The sequence below is a fragment of the Nuphar pumila genome, chromosome 17, assembly GCF_984573655.1.
Source record: "Nuphar pumila chromosome 17, dmNupPumi1.hap1.1, whole genome shotgun sequence".
Lineage (NCBI taxonomy): Eukaryota > Viridiplantae > Streptophyta > Magnoliopsida > Nymphaeales > Nymphaeaceae > Nuphar > Nuphar pumila.
The window spans coordinates 12,892,355-12,910,309 of record NC_143265.1 but is presented as its reverse complement, the minus strand read 5'-3'; the positions used below and the strand labels follow the sequence as shown (position 1 = coordinate 12,910,309).

Genomic DNA, 17,955 nt, shown 5'->3' with positions numbered 1-17,955 from the left:
TTTGATTTGTCGCACCTTTGGAATTCCCTTCGACCCCTAGATGGATCTAATGCTTTGATACCATGAAAGTTTTCCTTTACGATGAAAGCTTTTCTTCACGCTGCACCTGCGATGAGAAAGAGAATAGAGAGAGAGAGAGGGAGAGAGAGCAGTTACGGCTGTCACGATTTCAGTAATGAAATCGTGACCGAAACTTAGATATTTAAGTTACATTACAGTATGGGTCCGGGTCTGGTGTATCCAGACCCGATAAACGAAAAACAAAAGTTACATGGTTACGTTACATGTTACATGGATTGGGTACATGGATCGGGTCAGATCCTATGTACCTTTTTCAGGAATTGGCCTTTGGATCGCCAGAATTTGACGTGTACAGGTTCTTCCAGCTATGCAAAAAACAACAATTGCAAATGCACCAGTTTTCTTGACTCATAAAAACATGTTTTTTCATCGAAAAAACACAATCCAAGGGTCAATTCCCACTAAATTGACCACGCTGAACACACCTACAAGGTTAGATTGAGTTAAAACAACTTGCATTGTGACATCCCAGCTAGATTGTAGGTACATTCGAGTGTAGCACGCATATATATATATATATATAGGCTACAACTGCGAAACGAGGCTACACTACACATGTTACGCCAAGTGTGATACGCAAGCTGTAACTGCGAGTGATGGTTCTTCTACACGAGTCATTCCTTTATACAGGCTTGCCTCTTTTCCAGGCTAGCTCGCAAAGCCTAGACCAGAGTTGCCAGTTGAGGAAGCGGGAGCGGGAAGCGATACGGGAAGCGGAAGCGAGGCACTTCTAAAATTTTAGGAAGCGGGAAGCGCGGGACGACTTAGGAGCGAACCGGGAAGCGTCTCGGAAGCGACCTAGGAAGCGTCTCGGAAGCGATATAGGAAGCGAACCGGAAGTGACCTAAGAAGCGAAAAAGGAAGCGACATAGGATTCAAATGAGAAGGGAAAGGGAATCGATTTTGGGATATGATTCCCAATTTTTATTGTTTTTTTTTATTTTATGTTGATTGCCAGATCGTATACATGAATTTAGTGTTCATCATTTTAAAATTGGCTGAGCATTGGAGATTCGAGATATTGTATTTGTTGTTAATGTCCCTGCACACAAATAAAACACCAAGAAAAAATATGCAGAATATATCTAAAACTCGGCACGATAACACCAATAAAATATCATACAACTAGCTTCATATGAATATGAAATATGAATACTCAACTATAGGCACCAAAAGTAAGCGAGAACTAACAATAAGTTCACATCCAAACTGAGTATATCACATCCATACTACCACAAATATCATACATGATATCCAAGCCATCAATACAATGGGATGAACTTACCTCACAATGCTGATAAGCGCATCAAGCCAAATCCAGGTTACCGCCTCTAGTACCACTTCATCAGCATCACGAGAACTCAGCCAAACATGAATAATATCAACCCAAATCACATATGTCTGATGGTATACATCAAAACGACCAAAATACAATCCATCCGAGACCCAAACACTCACCGATTGGATTACATTAAACAAAAAAACAAATCTGGACATAAGAAACCTCAATATCCAAAAATCGATAGAAAATCAACCACTCAACTGATTGTCGGACGTCGCCGAAGAAGGTCGTCGGAGAATGTCGCTGGAAAAGGTTGCTAAATCGGCTGAGCAAGAGAGGGAGGAGGAGAGGCGTGAAAAAAAAACCTAAGCCCTTTCGAGTTTTTATTTCACGATTTTTTAAAATTTCCCATTTTACCCTTAATGAAAAAAATCTTTCTTTTAAAAAAAGGGTTAAATGGTAAAATGCGCACCCCTCTAATGGGGTACGCCTACCCCTCTAATGGGGTACGCGTACCCCTCTAATGGGGTACGTGTACCCTTTTAATGGGGTACTCGTCCCCCTTTAATGGGGTACGCGTACCCCATTAAAGGGGGACGCGCTTCCTGTCATAAGCATGCGCTTCCCCGCGCGTTTCGGAAGCGCCGCGTTTCGCGCTTCCGAAGCGCGTATCGGGGAAGAGGGCTTCCCCGATAGTAGGGGCGCTTCCGGTAACTCTGGCCTAGACTCCCATGGCTCACTTGGAAAATGCTCGTACGTTGCTAACCTCCTATTCTCCTCCAATCTCCAAGCTCTTATATATATATATATATAGAGAGAGAGAGAGAGAGGTCAATTCTAAGTGAAAAATGTAGAATCCATTCTACTTTAAACAAGAAACAAATTGTTGATAATTGTCCAACTCATACTCTGCAACCCAGCATATTTCAAAGGCATAACTTTGTTTTTCCATTGAATAATAAATACCAATATATGGGGTTCATATGGATAATCGTGGAAAAGATAACATGTTTCCAAAATATGCAAAAAAAGTAGCACACAATTGATTTACTGGAAAAAAGAAATGTTCATGTTTGTAATATCCTAATATTTTAACCTGAAAAATTGCATGTTTAAGAAAGACAGCTGACAAATGAAACAGCATTATTGCATCTCTTTTCTAATTAAAACAGAGAGAAACAGATCATTCCAAACACACCTGATCCACTGTACCATTGGTTAAACCCATCACAAAAGGCTCAAAAAACTCGCAACGTTGACGTATTTCACCCGATGTGACAAATCTGAAGAACATCACAACTAACCAAGAAACTCCGTCACATAAATCACCCTTCAAATGATGTCTATAACTGGAGTATCTGTTTTGTCTTACCATATTCAGAAACATGAGGGTCACGGCTCCTCTTTACAAGCTCATCATGGCTGTATTCAAGGTAATTGTCAGAGTTAGACAGGAAACAAATTGTATGATAAGAAGGCAATAATCTCATTAAGCATACATTTTATACAGTTATATTTATATAAACAAGGATCAAGTACTCTGAAAAAATGTTCAAGACCAGGTGCTTGGGTTAGATCAAACTTAGTTTGGTAAAAGATAGTGTAACTGGACCATGACCTATACTCAGTCATGCCAATGATGAACCCACACGCTTGCACCATTAGTGTGTGCTAATTCATTGGCTTCATTCTTTATAATCTTGAAAAGAAACAAATACCATTGAAATACACTCTGGAAAAAGGGCAGTTAAACATCCAACCTGTTTTGTTTCCACAATGTAGCATAGATTGACGCATGGAAGCAAATAAAGGAAATGAGCAAAATACCTTATGGAGGTCTCTTTTCCTGCAATAACACTATCCAGCTGCTCAATGAAAAGCTAATAAAATAAAACATAATAAAAAGATAGTTATGATCTCAAATGGAAATATGGCATTAAACTGAGGAAAATAACCATTAAAGACAATGCACATCCGTGAAAGAGATTAAGAAGAAAAACAGTAGTTTGCCATTATTTTTACTTCAACAAATAGAAAAACAATACCTCAAAGAAATCCTCAAAGGTAAACTCTGTGTACCCTAACCCCAGCAGAGTCTTCTTACATTGCTCAATTTTCTTTTTAACACGGTCAACCTCATTGATGTCTTGTGTTTCCAAAATATGCTCCTAATCCGTAACCTCAACATTTCTTGTTAGCTGATAACAAAGCATCATCCCCACTACCCTCCCGCATATTAGACGGAAAAGGAGAACTAAATCATAAATAACTGAGACATGATGAGAAACTTCAGGGATCACCATTACCAGATATGAGAACATAAAGCATCGATAGAAGCAATTTCCATCTCCTCTTGTCCGTCTAATTGCAGCATATTTCTCACCAAGCAACTAGAACATGTAAGCTTGTTCAGAATGCAGATTTAAGATAGAGATAAATGTAGGAGCACACATACAAAAGCATATATATATAGAGAGAGAGAGAGAAGGGGATGGCCCACCCTTTGTCCTCGCTTTCAAAATCTGCTTTTTGGCAAATCTGATCATATGGATAAGATTGGTTGAAAACATATGAATAGACTCTTGGATCAAACTTTTTTGATGTGTAAATAGGATTTTACAAGGTTCCAAAAATCAACGGTTCAAAAATTTATAAAATTTTCTATGTTATAAAATATTACCTACAAATAAAAAAACTTTGATCCAAGAGTCTGTTGATATGTTTTCAACCATGGAGATCACATCAATAAGGTCAGATTTGCTAAAAAAACTATTTAAGATTGATTTTGAAAGAGAGGACAAGGATGTCAGGAAACACAAAAAAGAAAGGATAATGTCACAAAGTGACTAGGAAATGCAAAGCACACAAGCAATAGGCCACTAAAGGACAAGAATACAACAAGCCACAAAGTGACAACAAACATAAAATAAGAAAGAGAGCTAAAAAAATAGGACTTTTATATAGAAAAGCTTCAAGAAGCTTGAGAATTACATGGGGCAAAGCCCCTTATTTATACACAAAGGGGACCCAAGGAGGGGCTCCCCATAGAGTCGTTGGAGCCCCTCCAATGGTCATATTTATGATCGTTGGAGGGGTCCAATGTCTCTATGGTGGACCCCTCCTATGATGTAATAAAGAAAAAGAAAAATCATATTCTAAATGACTATTTTACCCCTAGTGGGTATTACGATATATATATATATATAGGAATGATTAATACAATTTAACACCCACCCACCCCTCAAACACACGGTGAGAACACTAAGAGTTTGCTGAGGAGAAAATAGAAGTGAGGCGGTGGCAAGGCTTTGGTGAAAAAGTTCGCTAGTTGATACTCTGAAGTAACATAGGGTAGTTGAATGGTACCCCATAAAAATTCATCGCGAACATAGTGGCAATTTCCTAGAAGGTGTGGTTGCTAGCCATGTAAATAACACTCTTGTTGTCGCAACTAAGCTTCAAAGTAGAAAGAAGGACGCCCATATCTTTGAGCAAACTTATCAAGCAGATAAGTTCAGTGGTAGTGGTAGCCATCACTCTGTACTCAGCCTCTGTAGAAGAAAGATAGACTTTTTGTTGCTTCTTATATCTCCAAGAAATTAATGACTCCAATAACCTGTTGTGAAAATACGATCATCGGAGTTACCCCCAATCAGAGTCAGTATAAGCAAGTAAATTAGGAGATGAAGAGGAGGATAAGACTAGTCTTTTTGTTATGATGCCCTTTAAATATCTGATAATTCTCATCAGTGTTGCCATGTGAATTAAAGTAAGAGCAGTCTGAAATTGGCTTGCACTGTGAACAACATGAGTAATATCTTGCCTGGTAATAGACAAATATGTTAGTGAACCAATCAACTGATGATAAGGAGTGGGATCTGCTAAAAGAGTTTCATCATTAGCTCTCATCTTGGCGTTGATTACTTTTGGAGTTTCCACTTTTTTTTCGTCAGTTAATTCAGACCGAGCAATAATGTCTGATGCAAGCTTAATCTAAGATAAAACATACCCCCTAGGGGAATATGCAACTTCAATCCTTAAAAAATACCTTAGAAAACCAAGGTCAAACATATCAAAATTTTCTTTGAGAATATTTTTAATAAGTTCAATGACTTTTTTATCATTCACAGTGATGATCGTATCAACATATAACAATAAAATAGTTATGTGATCTTTTGTACTCTTAATAAATAAAGCAGTATTAGTATAACAAGAAGAAAAACCATTAGTAAGAACAACTTTGCTAAAAAGATCATACCAAACTTTTGGAGCTTGTTTGACACCATAAAGAGCTTTGTTAAGTTTGAGAATGTTTCCTTTACCAATTTCAAGACCCGACGAAGGATCAATAAACACTTTTTCGCAAAGATTTTTATTTAAAAAAAACATTTTTAACATCAAATTGATAGATAGGCCATTTTTTAATAGATGCTAAAGTGATCAAGGTTCGTACACTAGTCATCCTAGCTACCGGGACAAAAGTTTCCTCATAATCAATTATATATTCTTGGGCGTATCCTTTAGCAACTAACTTAGCTTTGTATATTTCTAATATTTCATCGCTCTTAGTTTTGACCTTATACCAAAGTTACCGGAAACGTGCATGCACTAGGGGAAGTGTGCTTCCCCGAGACGCGTTTCGGAAGCGCGAAATGTGGCGCTTCCGAAACGCGTGGGGAAGTGCATGCATAATTTAGGAAGCACGTCCCCCTTTCAAGGGGGACACATTTTTTAAAATGTCCAGTTTGCCCTTCTAAAAAAAGAATTTTAACACGTGAAAAACAAAAAAATTAAAAAAATTGTTTTTTTAATAAGGGCAAAATGGACATTTTAAAAAAACATGAAAATAAAAAAACGAAACTTAGGGTCTCTCTCTCTCTCTCTCTCTCTCTCTCTCTCTCTCTCTCTCTCTCTCTCTCTCTCTCTCTCTCTCTCTCTCTCTCTCGTTTTCGACCATCGGCGACCTCCTCCATTGACGTTCGACAACCGGCAACCTCCTCCACCGATGTCCAACGATGTCTCTATTCAGGTACGCTCTCTTCTCTCTCCTCTCACCCACTGACGTCAACCGACCGTCGGCAGGGAGCCCCCCTTGCTGCCTGACGACAGAGAGTGGGGTGGGTTTTGAATTTTGACCCTCTTGGTCATCAAAACACGTTGCTTTCGACCAATCTAAGAGGTCATCCATGGTGGATCATTGAACACAACCCTGTATCCTGCATTCGAATATAGTTTTCGTGCACCCATGTCATCCTCATACGCTCGAAGGACCAGATAGTCAAACTTTAGAGTGTGGCGATCAAGTCACAGGCTTTGAGCATCACTATTGCAGCCTTTCTTCTTCTGTTCAGTTTCAGTTTGCATTTTCAGTGGCAATGAAGGCTTGATGGAGCTCGGTGAAACAAAAGAAATTGTGGGTGTGGAGGAAACAAGCAATTACCTGAACTTTGTGAGCACTGCTATGCCTGAAACATAGAGATATTCATCTGCACCTTGGAGGAACCGAAGAACAGCTTCATCTAGTAAAATTGTGACATCCACCCGACCACAAAGCCTAGAATGTGATTCCTCCTATGAATTGGGTTTGCTGATTGTTTCAGCAATCAAACATGCATACCTATAATCAAGGGATAGCTTTTCAAGGGGTCATTTTAGCTATGTTCGCCAAGAAACTGAAACAATAGTGTTGGTTGCTAGCAGTATGTGAGACTATAGGAAGCAATAAGGCTCAGTTTGGGAACCATATTTGAGATGGAGATGGGCGTGGAGGAGATTCGATGAATCCCCTACCAGACTGTTGTTTGGTACGCTGGATTTTTTTTTATATTTACACGAAGAAACCACCCCAGGATCAGAGAGGATCAGAGACCTAACTGTTAAAATGTAGCTCTTAAAAATCATTATTGTAAATATAAATGTATACATTTATATACATAGAGATATATTTACATATAATATATTATATGTACATATATCTCTATATATATAAATATATATATTTATATATTTTTACCCGAAAGGGTATTTTTGTCTTTTCCTGTTTTGCGCATATTCACCTTTAGAATATGCTGTAAATTTCTTTTTGTTTTTTATTTTTGTAATTCTTTTTTTCTTTTTTATTTTTGTAATTCTTTTTTTCTTTTTTCTTTTTTCTTTTTTGTTATTTTTAATGTGCATTGGGGGTCCCCCAATAGAGTCGTTGGGGGCTCCCAACGACTCCTTTGGGAGCCCCCCCTTTGCACCTCCTTGCATTTGTATAAATAGGGGTGTTCCCCCCTTGTATTCAAAAAGCTTGAGAGTCTCAAGCATTTCCTCCTTTATGAAACACATGCATTATTGCATGTTTATTATTTTTACGCTTTTTGCGTATTGTGTTCAAGTGTTGTGAGAGTGCCTTCGTGCACTTCTTTTTTAAGTATTTATGCTTGTATGCGTATTGTCTTTTCGTAGACAATTTCACATGGTATCAGAGCTCGGTTGGTGATCAAGGATCGTGGGATTCTTTCTTTTTCGAGTACCTCGAAAACCGTGCCTTCGGATTCTTTGAAGTTGAAGTGGTGGATCTTGCTTCTCAAATATTTTAGAAGGATCTTGTGCAAGCTAGAAGTTGAAACATTGTGTTGGTACGCCTCCTTCTCCTTTTCTTTACTCCTTAATGGGTGAAAAAGAGTCTCACTTCGCCCTTGGCTTCAAGTTGAATGGGTCCAACTACCATATTTGGGCCGGGAACATGGAGGCTCACATAAAAGTTAAAGGATTATGGGGTTATGTGCAAGGCACTATTCCGGAACCGGAACCCAAAATAACCGTGATGGACGGAAATGAAATCAAGGTTCTTGAGGGAGAGGAAAGAATCAAAGCTCTTGAAGAATACTCCAAGAAGCACGACGAATGGGAAATGAAGAACTTCAAGATTCTTTATTGGTTCTTCGCATCCGTCGAAACCAAGATTAATGCCAACATTATCAAGTTCAAGAAAGCATCGGAAGCTTGGCATTATCTCGAGAAAATGTATACATCAAGAGACCTATCGCATAAGTATTACCTTCAAAAGAAGGCCCTCTCCCTTACTCAAGGTGAAATGTCCATTAGGGAATATTATGCCGACCTCTCCTCCATTTGGGATGAGCTTTCCATGCTTGAACCAAAATGGAGTGGAGAGGCAATTGAACTCCGCCACAAGCAACTTGAAGAAGATCGGTTCTTCAATTTTTTGAATGGGTTAAGACCGGAATTTGAGCAAATAAGGTCATCTCTTCTATCTTCATTTACTCCTCCATCTCTTGAAGATGTTCTCACCAAATTAAGTGGTGAGGAAACTCGTATGAGTTTATGTAAAACAAGGATCAAATGTTCTTGTGGTTCCTTGTAATCATGAAGAAAACAATGAGGTCAATGCCGTATCAAGACCCGGAAATAATGTAAAGACCTATCGTCCTCCTCATTTCAAATTTCAAAATCAAGGAGGAGATGGTGGACAAAGAGGAAAGAGGGACTATAGCAAGACTATTTGTCACTTTTGTAAGGAACCGGGGCATATCAAGCCCGTATGTCCCAAATGGAAGAGGCTTCTCGCTATGGCCACCACCGGTGTACCACAAAAGGAAGAGGCATCATCAAGTGGGTCACTCTCGTTGAATCAAATAGTGGAAGCCCTTCAACCTCTTCTCAAGGGAGCTACATTCGGTGCCGCCGTGTCTACCTCTTCCATTCCAGGTAAAGTCTCTTGGCTTTTGGACTCAGGTGCATCTTTTCATATGTCCCCAAACATGTTTTCACTTTCCGATTTTTCAAAAAATGTTTCTCCATCCTTTGTTTCCACTGCGGATGGAACCTCCCTTGAAATTAAAGGAATAGGTAATTTTGAAACTCAAGGTTTTTTCATTCCAAAAATTAGATTTATACCTAAACTTAACTTAAACCTTCTCTCTGTTTCTCAACTCTCGGACCATGGATGCGATATTAAATTTTCATGTGACAAATGTTTAATACAGGATCGCCGGTCCGGGAAATTGATTGGGGAAGGCTTTAGAAAATGAGACTTATACTATATGGAATCTCTCCAAGTTCCAAAATCATTTTGTAATGTTGCCCGGAACAAAGATATAAACATATGGCACAAAAGACTTGGTCATCCTAATGTCACCAAGTTATCTTATTTACATTTTGCAAAGGATCTATGTAAAAGTTCATTTTCCTGTAATGATTGTATTCTCGGAAAAATGCAAAGTTTACCGTTTAAGCAAAGAACTATGTTCTCATCTAAAAACTTCGAAATTGTTCATTCCGATGTTTGGGGACCCGCACCTGTTGTTTCAAAAGGAGGCTTCTCTTACTATGTTATTTTTGTGGATGATTTCTCCAGGTATTCATGGATCTACTTCCTAAAATACAAACATGAAGTTTTTACATGTTTTAAAACTTTCCACTCAATGATCAAGAATCAATTCAATAGTAATATAAAGATTTTTAGAAGTGATTCTGGAGGAGAATATCTCTCCAACCAATTTAAAACCTATCTTGAGGATCACAGAATTATTCATCAAAGGTCTTGTCCTAAAACTCCTCAACAGAATGGATTGGCCGAAAGAAAACATAGGCACATCATTGAGACCACTAGGACCCTACTTATTTCTCAAAATATTCCTAAGAACTTTTGGGCTGAAGCAGCCCTCGCTTCTGTTTATCTGATAAATCGCTTACCATCTAGGATATTAGGAAAAATATCCCCTTTTGAGATCTTATATAAACTTGAACCTGATTATAATAGGTTACGTGTTTTTGGGTGTAAATGTTTTATACTTACGGATAAAAATGATAAGCTCTCTCCCAAAGCTATCCCCTGCGCCTTTCTTGGGTATTCCGAAACTCAAAAAGGGTTTCGTTGCTATGATCTTCGAGATGATAAGTTATATGTTTCTAGAAATGTAACGTTTTTAGAAAATGAGAGTGGATTTGAAAAAAAATGTTTCTCAACAAGAAAATTTTGATTACTCATTCCTTTTTTATTTATTGGCTAGTAATGAGGATATATCTAGTGATGATGATGTATCATCAAATCACGATGAGGAAAATGATGGTGATGTCGAAGAACATAACCCTCTCAATGATCAAGAAAACAGGATTTCAAGTGATCCGATAACCTACTCCCGTAGAAACCAAGACACCTTTAGAAGTGCCATTGACCAATATAGTGAGCTTGTACCTACTCTTGATCCCCGAAGATCTGAGAGAAATAGGAGACCGCCAACTCGTTTTGTCTCTTTTGATTCCTTTTCACCCCGGTATAGGGCTTGTCTTAGTGCCATTCACTCTTATTTTGAGCCAAGGAATTTTGAAGAAGCTAAAAAATGTATAGAATGGCAAGAAGCCATGCAAAAAGAACTTAGTGCTCTCAAAAGGGCTGAAACTTGGGATTTCCAAACTCTACCCATAGGAAAGAAAACTATAGGCTGTCGATGGGTTTTTAAAGTTAAAACTAAAAGCGACGGATCCCTGGAAAGGTATAAAGCTCGCTTAGTTGCAAAAGGGTATGGGCAAGAGTATGGAATTGATTATGAAGAAACTTTTGCTCCTGTAGCCCGAATGGTTACGGTTAGATGTCTCATTACTATTGCATCTATTAAAAATTGGAATATTTTTCAAATGGATGTGAAAAATGCTTTTTTAAATGGTGACCTTAACGAAGAGGTGTATATGAAAGCCCCACCAGTCATGAAGATTCCTAAAGATAAAGTTCTTCGTCTTCGAAAGGCTCTTTATGGTTTGAAACAGGCCCCCAAAGCCTGGTATGACAGATTTACCAGTGTAATGCTGGAAAATGGTTTCTCCTCCTGTTATACTGATACTGCTTTATTTACTAGAAAATCTAAAGCAGGGATTGTAATATTGTTACTATATGTTGATGACATGTTAATTACAGGTGATGATGTTCAAGGAGTCAAGGGTATTAAGTCCGTCTTGACTTCAAAATTTGAGATGTCAGACTTAGGTTTTCTGACATATTTTCTTGGAATTGAGGTTGCCTATTCGCAACGTGGTTATTTTTTATCTCAGTCTAAACTTGCTTGTGAGATTATTGACAGATCAGGAATTTCTGATGACAAAATATGCGAAACTCCTGAAGTTGTGGGAGCTAAAATGAAGATTGACGATGGTGTTCCTCTAACCGATCCTACTCCCTACAGGCAGTTGGTAGGTTCTTTAATGTATCTTAGCATTACTCGACCCGATCTGTCACATGCTATACACATCGCCAGTCAGTTTCAGCATGCTCCTACAACCGTTCATATGAGCGTTGTGTTTCGCATCATCAGATACTTGAAGGGAACGGTAAATAAGGGAGTATTCTTATCCTCCTCTTCTGAATTAAAATTGCTTGCTTATACTGACTCAGATTGGGGAGGTGACCCTAGTAACCGTCACTCCACCACTGGCTTTTGTATTTTCTTAGGAGAATCTTTGATCTCGTGGCGATGTAAAAAGCAACAGAAGGTCTCCTTATCATCCACTGAAGCCGAATACAGAGCCATGGCATCTACCACCATGGAAATAATATGGATTCGACGTCTTTTGAAAGATATGGGAGTAGTTGTCAAAGAACCAACAAAGCTATGCTGTGACAATAAGAGTGCAATCTACATTGCCAAAAACCACACCTTTCACGAGCGAACAAAGCATATAGAGACGGATTGTCATTATGTCCGAGAGGAATACTTGAAGAAGGTCATTGATCTACCATATGTGACATCTGAGTATCAACTTGCTGACTTCTTCACAAAAGCTCTATGTTCGCCCAGATTTCATTTCCTTCTTGACAAACTTGCGATTATCACACCGTAAGTTTGAGGGGGGGTGTTAAAATGTAGCTCTTAAAAATCATTATTGTAAATATAAATATATACATTTATATACATAGAGATATATTTACATATAATATATTATATGTACATATATCTCTATATATATAAATATATATATTTATATATTTTTACCTGAAAGGGTATTTTTGCTTTTTCCTGTTTTGCGCATATTCACCTTTAGAATATGCTGTAAATTTCTTTTTGTTTTTTATTTTTGTAATTCTTTTTTTCTTTTTTATTTTTGTTATTTTTAATGTGCATTGGGGGTCCCCCAATAGAGTCGTTGGGGGCTCCCAACGACTCCTTTGGGAGCCCCCCCTTTGCACCTCCTTGCATTTGTATAAATAGGGGTGTTCCCCCTTGTATTCAAAAAGCTTGAGAGTCTCAAGCATTTCCTCCTTTATGAAACACATGCATTATTGCATGTTTATTATTTTTACGCTTTTTGCGCATTGTGTTCAAGTGTTGTGAGAGTGCCTTCGTGCACTTCTTTTTTAAGTATTTATGCTTGTATGCGTATTGTCTTTTCGTAGACAATTTCACACTAATTGCACTGGCTTTGCCTGCCGTACTTATGGTCAGTGTCCTAGCATCATAAAACTTTTTGGGCTTACCCCTTGCCATCCCAAACCTGCCGACCAAAGTTATCGTCATCACAAAAGAAGATTTTTTTATGTTAATATGTTTATCACATGACCAAGGAGGGGCTTCACGAAAGAAGATTTTTTTATGTTAATATGTTTATCACATGATCAAGGAGGGGCTTCGCGTTTAATAGTTTTGTCTCCATCATTTGTTGTTAATAATAGATTTTTTCAAGTGTTTTAGACTGATTCTTATACTTTTATGATGTAAGTATATTTGCTTGTTCTTTGCTTTACTAATGACCATCAACAATTATGATGACGATGATGATTATTTTTGCAATTTGGAGCATGAATCGTCTAGTGGTGTTGGGAATGACAATGCAAGAAAGGGCAAGGGGTCTTCTGATTGTCCATATCAGTTTAAGGACAGAAAAAAAAATTTGTTTTGATGAAGAAGAATATGACTTGGATGACTATTATTCTAAAGATGACCAAAATGATGAACCACCTAGTATGCATAAAACAATTGTCTTATGGTGTCATGTATTGAAACAAAAGAAGAGTGGGCAAGGAAAGCAAGGTGAAACCCAGGTTTTTATATGCAGGCACTGCAAAAATATTTATCATTGGTCATATACTCGAGTTTTTGCACATCTCATGGGATCTCCAAAGGAACAAAGTGTTGGGATTGCCTTTTGTCCTGTAGTTGGAAAAAATGCAGAATTTGCAAGAAAAATTAAGAAGCAAGTTCGACGAGTGAAGGTTTCATCAAGTGCATTTCAGTTGAGAAGATCAAGAATTGATAAACCGAAGAAGCCTAATAGTATGACTACATCGTCTAGTGGAAGTTGAAACACAGTTGATATTCGTGATACCTTTAAAAAGGTAGAAAGAGATTGTATAGATCATAAAATTATCAGATTTTTGTGTGCAAATGGCATACCTTTCAATGTGCTTCGATCATTATATTGGGAAGAGATGATATCTGCAGTTAGTAAAGTGCCTGGATATAAACCCCCATTATATGAAAAAGCGCGAACAACGTTGCTTGACAGTGAGAAAGAGTGTGTTCATAGGGAGTTAAATGAATTTCGAGAAAAGTTTAAGGAGTTTGGAGTTTCCATTGTCTCAGGCGGTTGAACAAATATCAAAAACAAACACTTGATAAATATCCTTGCATTAAACTTTTTTTACTTGATGTTCTTATATGCAAACGATTTTTCTAATGTGCAACAGTCAGCTGCAAACATTGCCGAGTTTTTGAAGACGGGATTTAAACTTGTAGGGCCTTCTAATGTAGTGCAAGTGATTACAGACAATGCAGCAAATTACAAGTTAGCAGGTGAAGAATTAAAACAAACGTATAACTATATTTTTTGGTCACCTTGTGTTGTGCACACACTTAATTTGATTTTTAAGGATTTAGCACGAGTTTCATTGGTTGGGAGAAACATTTGCAGAGTAAAGAAATTGTGAAGTATATCACAAATCATTCAAAAGCACTAGCAATCTTTAAAAACAATGAAAAAATAGAGCTAATAAAGATTGCAAAAACAAGGTTTGCTTCACATTATACTACTTTGAAGTATTTGCTTGATGTGAGGGAGAGCTTGAAGCTCACAGTAATTTCAGATAGATGGAGCGAGTGAAAGCATTCATGCACGGATGAAACTATAAAAAAAAATGTTGTTACAACAAAAACAATTGTTCTTGATGAAGAATATTGGGATTTTGTATGTTTAACATTATTGATTACAAAACCCATATATAAGATGATTAAATTTTGTGATCAGGAAGGCCCTATAATTGGTGAAGTGTATGAAGGCATAGACAACGTGTTGGAAGAAATCAAAGACAATCTAAAAGGACAACCAGATTTGTATGAAAAGATTCATAAGATTGTCTCAAATAGATGGGATAGAATGAATGTGTCGCTCCATAGTCTAGCCCACATGCTTACTACAAAATATTACGAGTAAGAGTATCTCAAGATCCCAACAACAGGAGGGGTCAAACGAGTTTCTACTGGTAAAAATTTTATTTTATCTATTTAATAAAGTTTAAAGTTTAATGATTTAATTATTTTATTATTTCATTTACATTTTTTTGTTATAGTTATTAAACATTTTTTTTTAGAAAAGGATAGTGATATCTTAGACGGTGCAATGCTCGCACCTGAAGTCATATCTGCTGAAAATGAAGAGCTCTTTACACTTTATAGGTCACAAATTGTAGCTTTTGCATCAAGAAGTGAAAGATTTAGCCGAAATGCAGCAATAATAGATGCATTGAATCCTACAATGTCAGTGCTTAATTGGTGACATTTTTATAGTGGTGATACACCTGAGTTGAGAGCATTAGCCATTAAGGTTTTATCTCAACCTATTAGCACATCTTCTGCAGAAATAATGTGGAGCACCTATAGTTATATTCACAATGTTAAAAGAAATAGGCTCAATGAAGATCGTGTTGATACCTTGGTGTATATTCATTTCAATCTTCGATTGATTGACAGGTATAATTAAATTGTGTTGTACTTTTGTTTTGGTATTTTTTTTCTCTTTTTCTATTGTTGATTGTTTATTAGCATTCATATTTTATATTCTTGTTATAAAAATGTGCAACAATCGCTACAAAGAAAAACCTAGTTGAAAATGGGATATCAATCCAGAACTTTCTATTATAGAAGAAAATACGTTGAGATTAGAGGACATGTGTTGGAGAGATTTGGATGATAGTGCACAACAATCAAGCACTATTTTCAAATTCACACCCAAAGATGCACAACCAAGAGCTTCATTACCTTCAATAATCATACGTACAAATGAAGTTGAATCGGATACAAATCAATCCAACGGAGCTAGTAGAACTGCAGATATACAAGAGCGACCATCAATTTCTCAAGGCCGGATTGATCGTTTCTTTAGCAGGAGACCTAGGCAAGGTCAGGTATGTTGATCTTGTGTTTTTTATTTTTATTTTATATATATATATATATATATATATATATATGTATTTTTTATCTTTTAAAATAAGGTTTTTGAACATTTTCATTTTTAACATATTCATTATAGGAAATGAAGGAAGGTACAGAAGGCATGGTCGTGGAGGACAAGAAGCATGTGATGATGCAGAAAGTTATCGATCTATTGCTGACTTGAAGGGGAAGAGAAAAATGACAGCTTAATGAACTCTTAAATTCTTAATTATTCTTTTAATGATGTAGTTGGAGTAGTTCAACTTATAAACTTTTATGTTACTTTTTTTGTCATGGTCTTATAATATTTTGTTGATTTGATATGTACTTTTATTTTGAACCTTATATGATGAAGTTAAGTAGTAGATTATGTTAATTTTAAGTTTATAGTTTAGAACTTTATAGCTTAAAAATTTAACCATATCTCTATGTAATATTTGAGTTTATTGATTTCTTATTTTTTATGTTGCAGAAATCACAAGATTTACAACAATGAAGTCATTTGATTCTTTCATTGAAAAATGCACGTTTTTTAATCAAATTTATTAGTTTTCTTAATGCATTATTTAGTGTTTGCATGCATTTGTTAAATGGTTGCAACAGAAATGTGAATTATGATCTTCTCTTGATTTATTGTTTTTAAATGTCTGAAAGTTATAAATGATGCATTTGTTAGATAATTGCAACTTATATTATTGTCTTAGATACATGTTTTATTTTGTCAATGATGACATAAATCTTATTTTTTGATAAAATAAAAATATATAATTACATCTTTGCTTCTTTTTTTATTCTTATTCGCTTCTCATTCGAATCCTATGTTGCTTCCTTCTTCGCTTCTTAGGTTGCTTTCGGTTCGCTTCCTAGATCGTTTCCAAGACGTTCTCGTTTCCCTCCTAAGTCGTTCCGAGCTTCCTGCTTCCTAAAATTTTAAAAGTGCCTCGCTTCCCGCTCTGCTTCCCACTCCGACTTCCTCGACTGGCAACTCTGCCTTATACACCCATCTACGTCCAATAGCCTTTTTTCCTAATGGTTGCCTTAGGATGGTCCAAGTGTTTGCCTTATTAAGAGCTTCTAGTGCTAGTCTCATAACATCAATCCAATGTAAACGTTGTTTTGCCTCTTTAAAATTCAAAAGCTCATGATAGGAATGTATCATCATTAGACAAGTTCTAAATGTTGGAGACAAAGAGTCATATGACACGAATTTTTGAGAAGGTTTACTATTCCTAGAAGATAGCCTAAGTTGGGTTTCCTTAACTTGATCGTCTAAGGAGATGTCTTGAGAGTATCTATCGAAAGCACTTTGATGTTCATTCCCCTCATGCCGAGTATACACATGAATATCATTAGAATCCTCATTGTAAGAATCAACAATGGTATGTGACAAATCATTATTTTGATGTGAATTGTCATTACAAGTATGATCACAAATTAAATCACTTTTATGCTTAGTTCTAGGTAATAAGTCAAATAGAAAAGAGTAATCAAATTCTTCTTTAGGTTTTTAAATTTCAAAACCATTTTGTTCTTCAAGGTTACGATTCTTGAGACAAAGTTTATTGTTTTATACATCATAACACCTATAACCTTTTTTATTTTCACCATAGCCAATACAAGCGCATTCAAGAGCTTTTGGTGATAATTTATCTTGTCCTTGGAAAAGAACAAAGCACTTACAACCAAATACTCGTAATCTTTTAAAATCCGGATATATTTTGAGCAATTTCTCAAAAGGAGAAACATTTTTTAAAGAAGAGGAAGGCATATGATTTATAAGATAAGTTGTTGTAAGAATAGCTTCGGCCCAAAAAAATTTAGGACATTTTTTAGAAACAAGAATCTTTGTTTGCTGATGATATTGTTGTGATTGATGAGTCTAGAGCTGGAGTTAATGCTAAGTTAGAATTATGGAGACAGACATTGGAAGCAAGAGGTTTTAAGTTGAGTAAGAGTAAGACAGAATATATGGAATGTCAGTTTAGTAAACAACGAAGTAGTGATGGGAGTGTAGTGAAGCTTGGTGAGCAAGAAATACCGGTGGATGACTGTTTCAAATATTTGGGATCTATCATTCAAAAGTATGGAGAAATTGATGGAGATGTAAATCATAGGATAAAGGTTGTGTGGATGAAATGGAAAAGTGCAACTGGAGTGTTGTGCGAT

At 36.6% G+C, this 17,955-nt stretch overlaps 1 protein-coding gene across 2 annotated transcripts in view; it reads right to left on the bottom strand.

The window, feature by feature from the left end:
• LOC149811667 (OVARIAN TUMOR DOMAIN-containing deubiquitinating enzyme 1-like) overlaps positions 1 to 17,955 on the bottom strand; it is a 65,888-nt gene that overhangs the window by 26,646 nt on the left and 21,287 nt on the right. For both annotated transcript variants that reach the window (XM_089992790.1, XM_089992791.1), the window contains exons 4-8: positions 3,670 to 3,753; positions 3,409 to 3,531; positions 3,191 to 3,243; positions 2,736 to 2,785; positions 2,562 to 2,662 (exon numbers count right to left, since the gene is read on the bottom strand). In XM_089992790.1, coding sequence (XP_089848916.1) covers positions 2,562 to 2,662; positions 2,736 to 2,785; positions 3,191 to 3,243; positions 3,409 to 3,531; positions 3,670 to 3,753 — 411 coding nt within the window. The remainder of the gene's footprint in view (positions 1 to 2,561; positions 2,663 to 2,735; positions 2,786 to 3,190; positions 3,244 to 3,408; positions 3,532 to 3,669; positions 3,754 to 17,955) is intronic.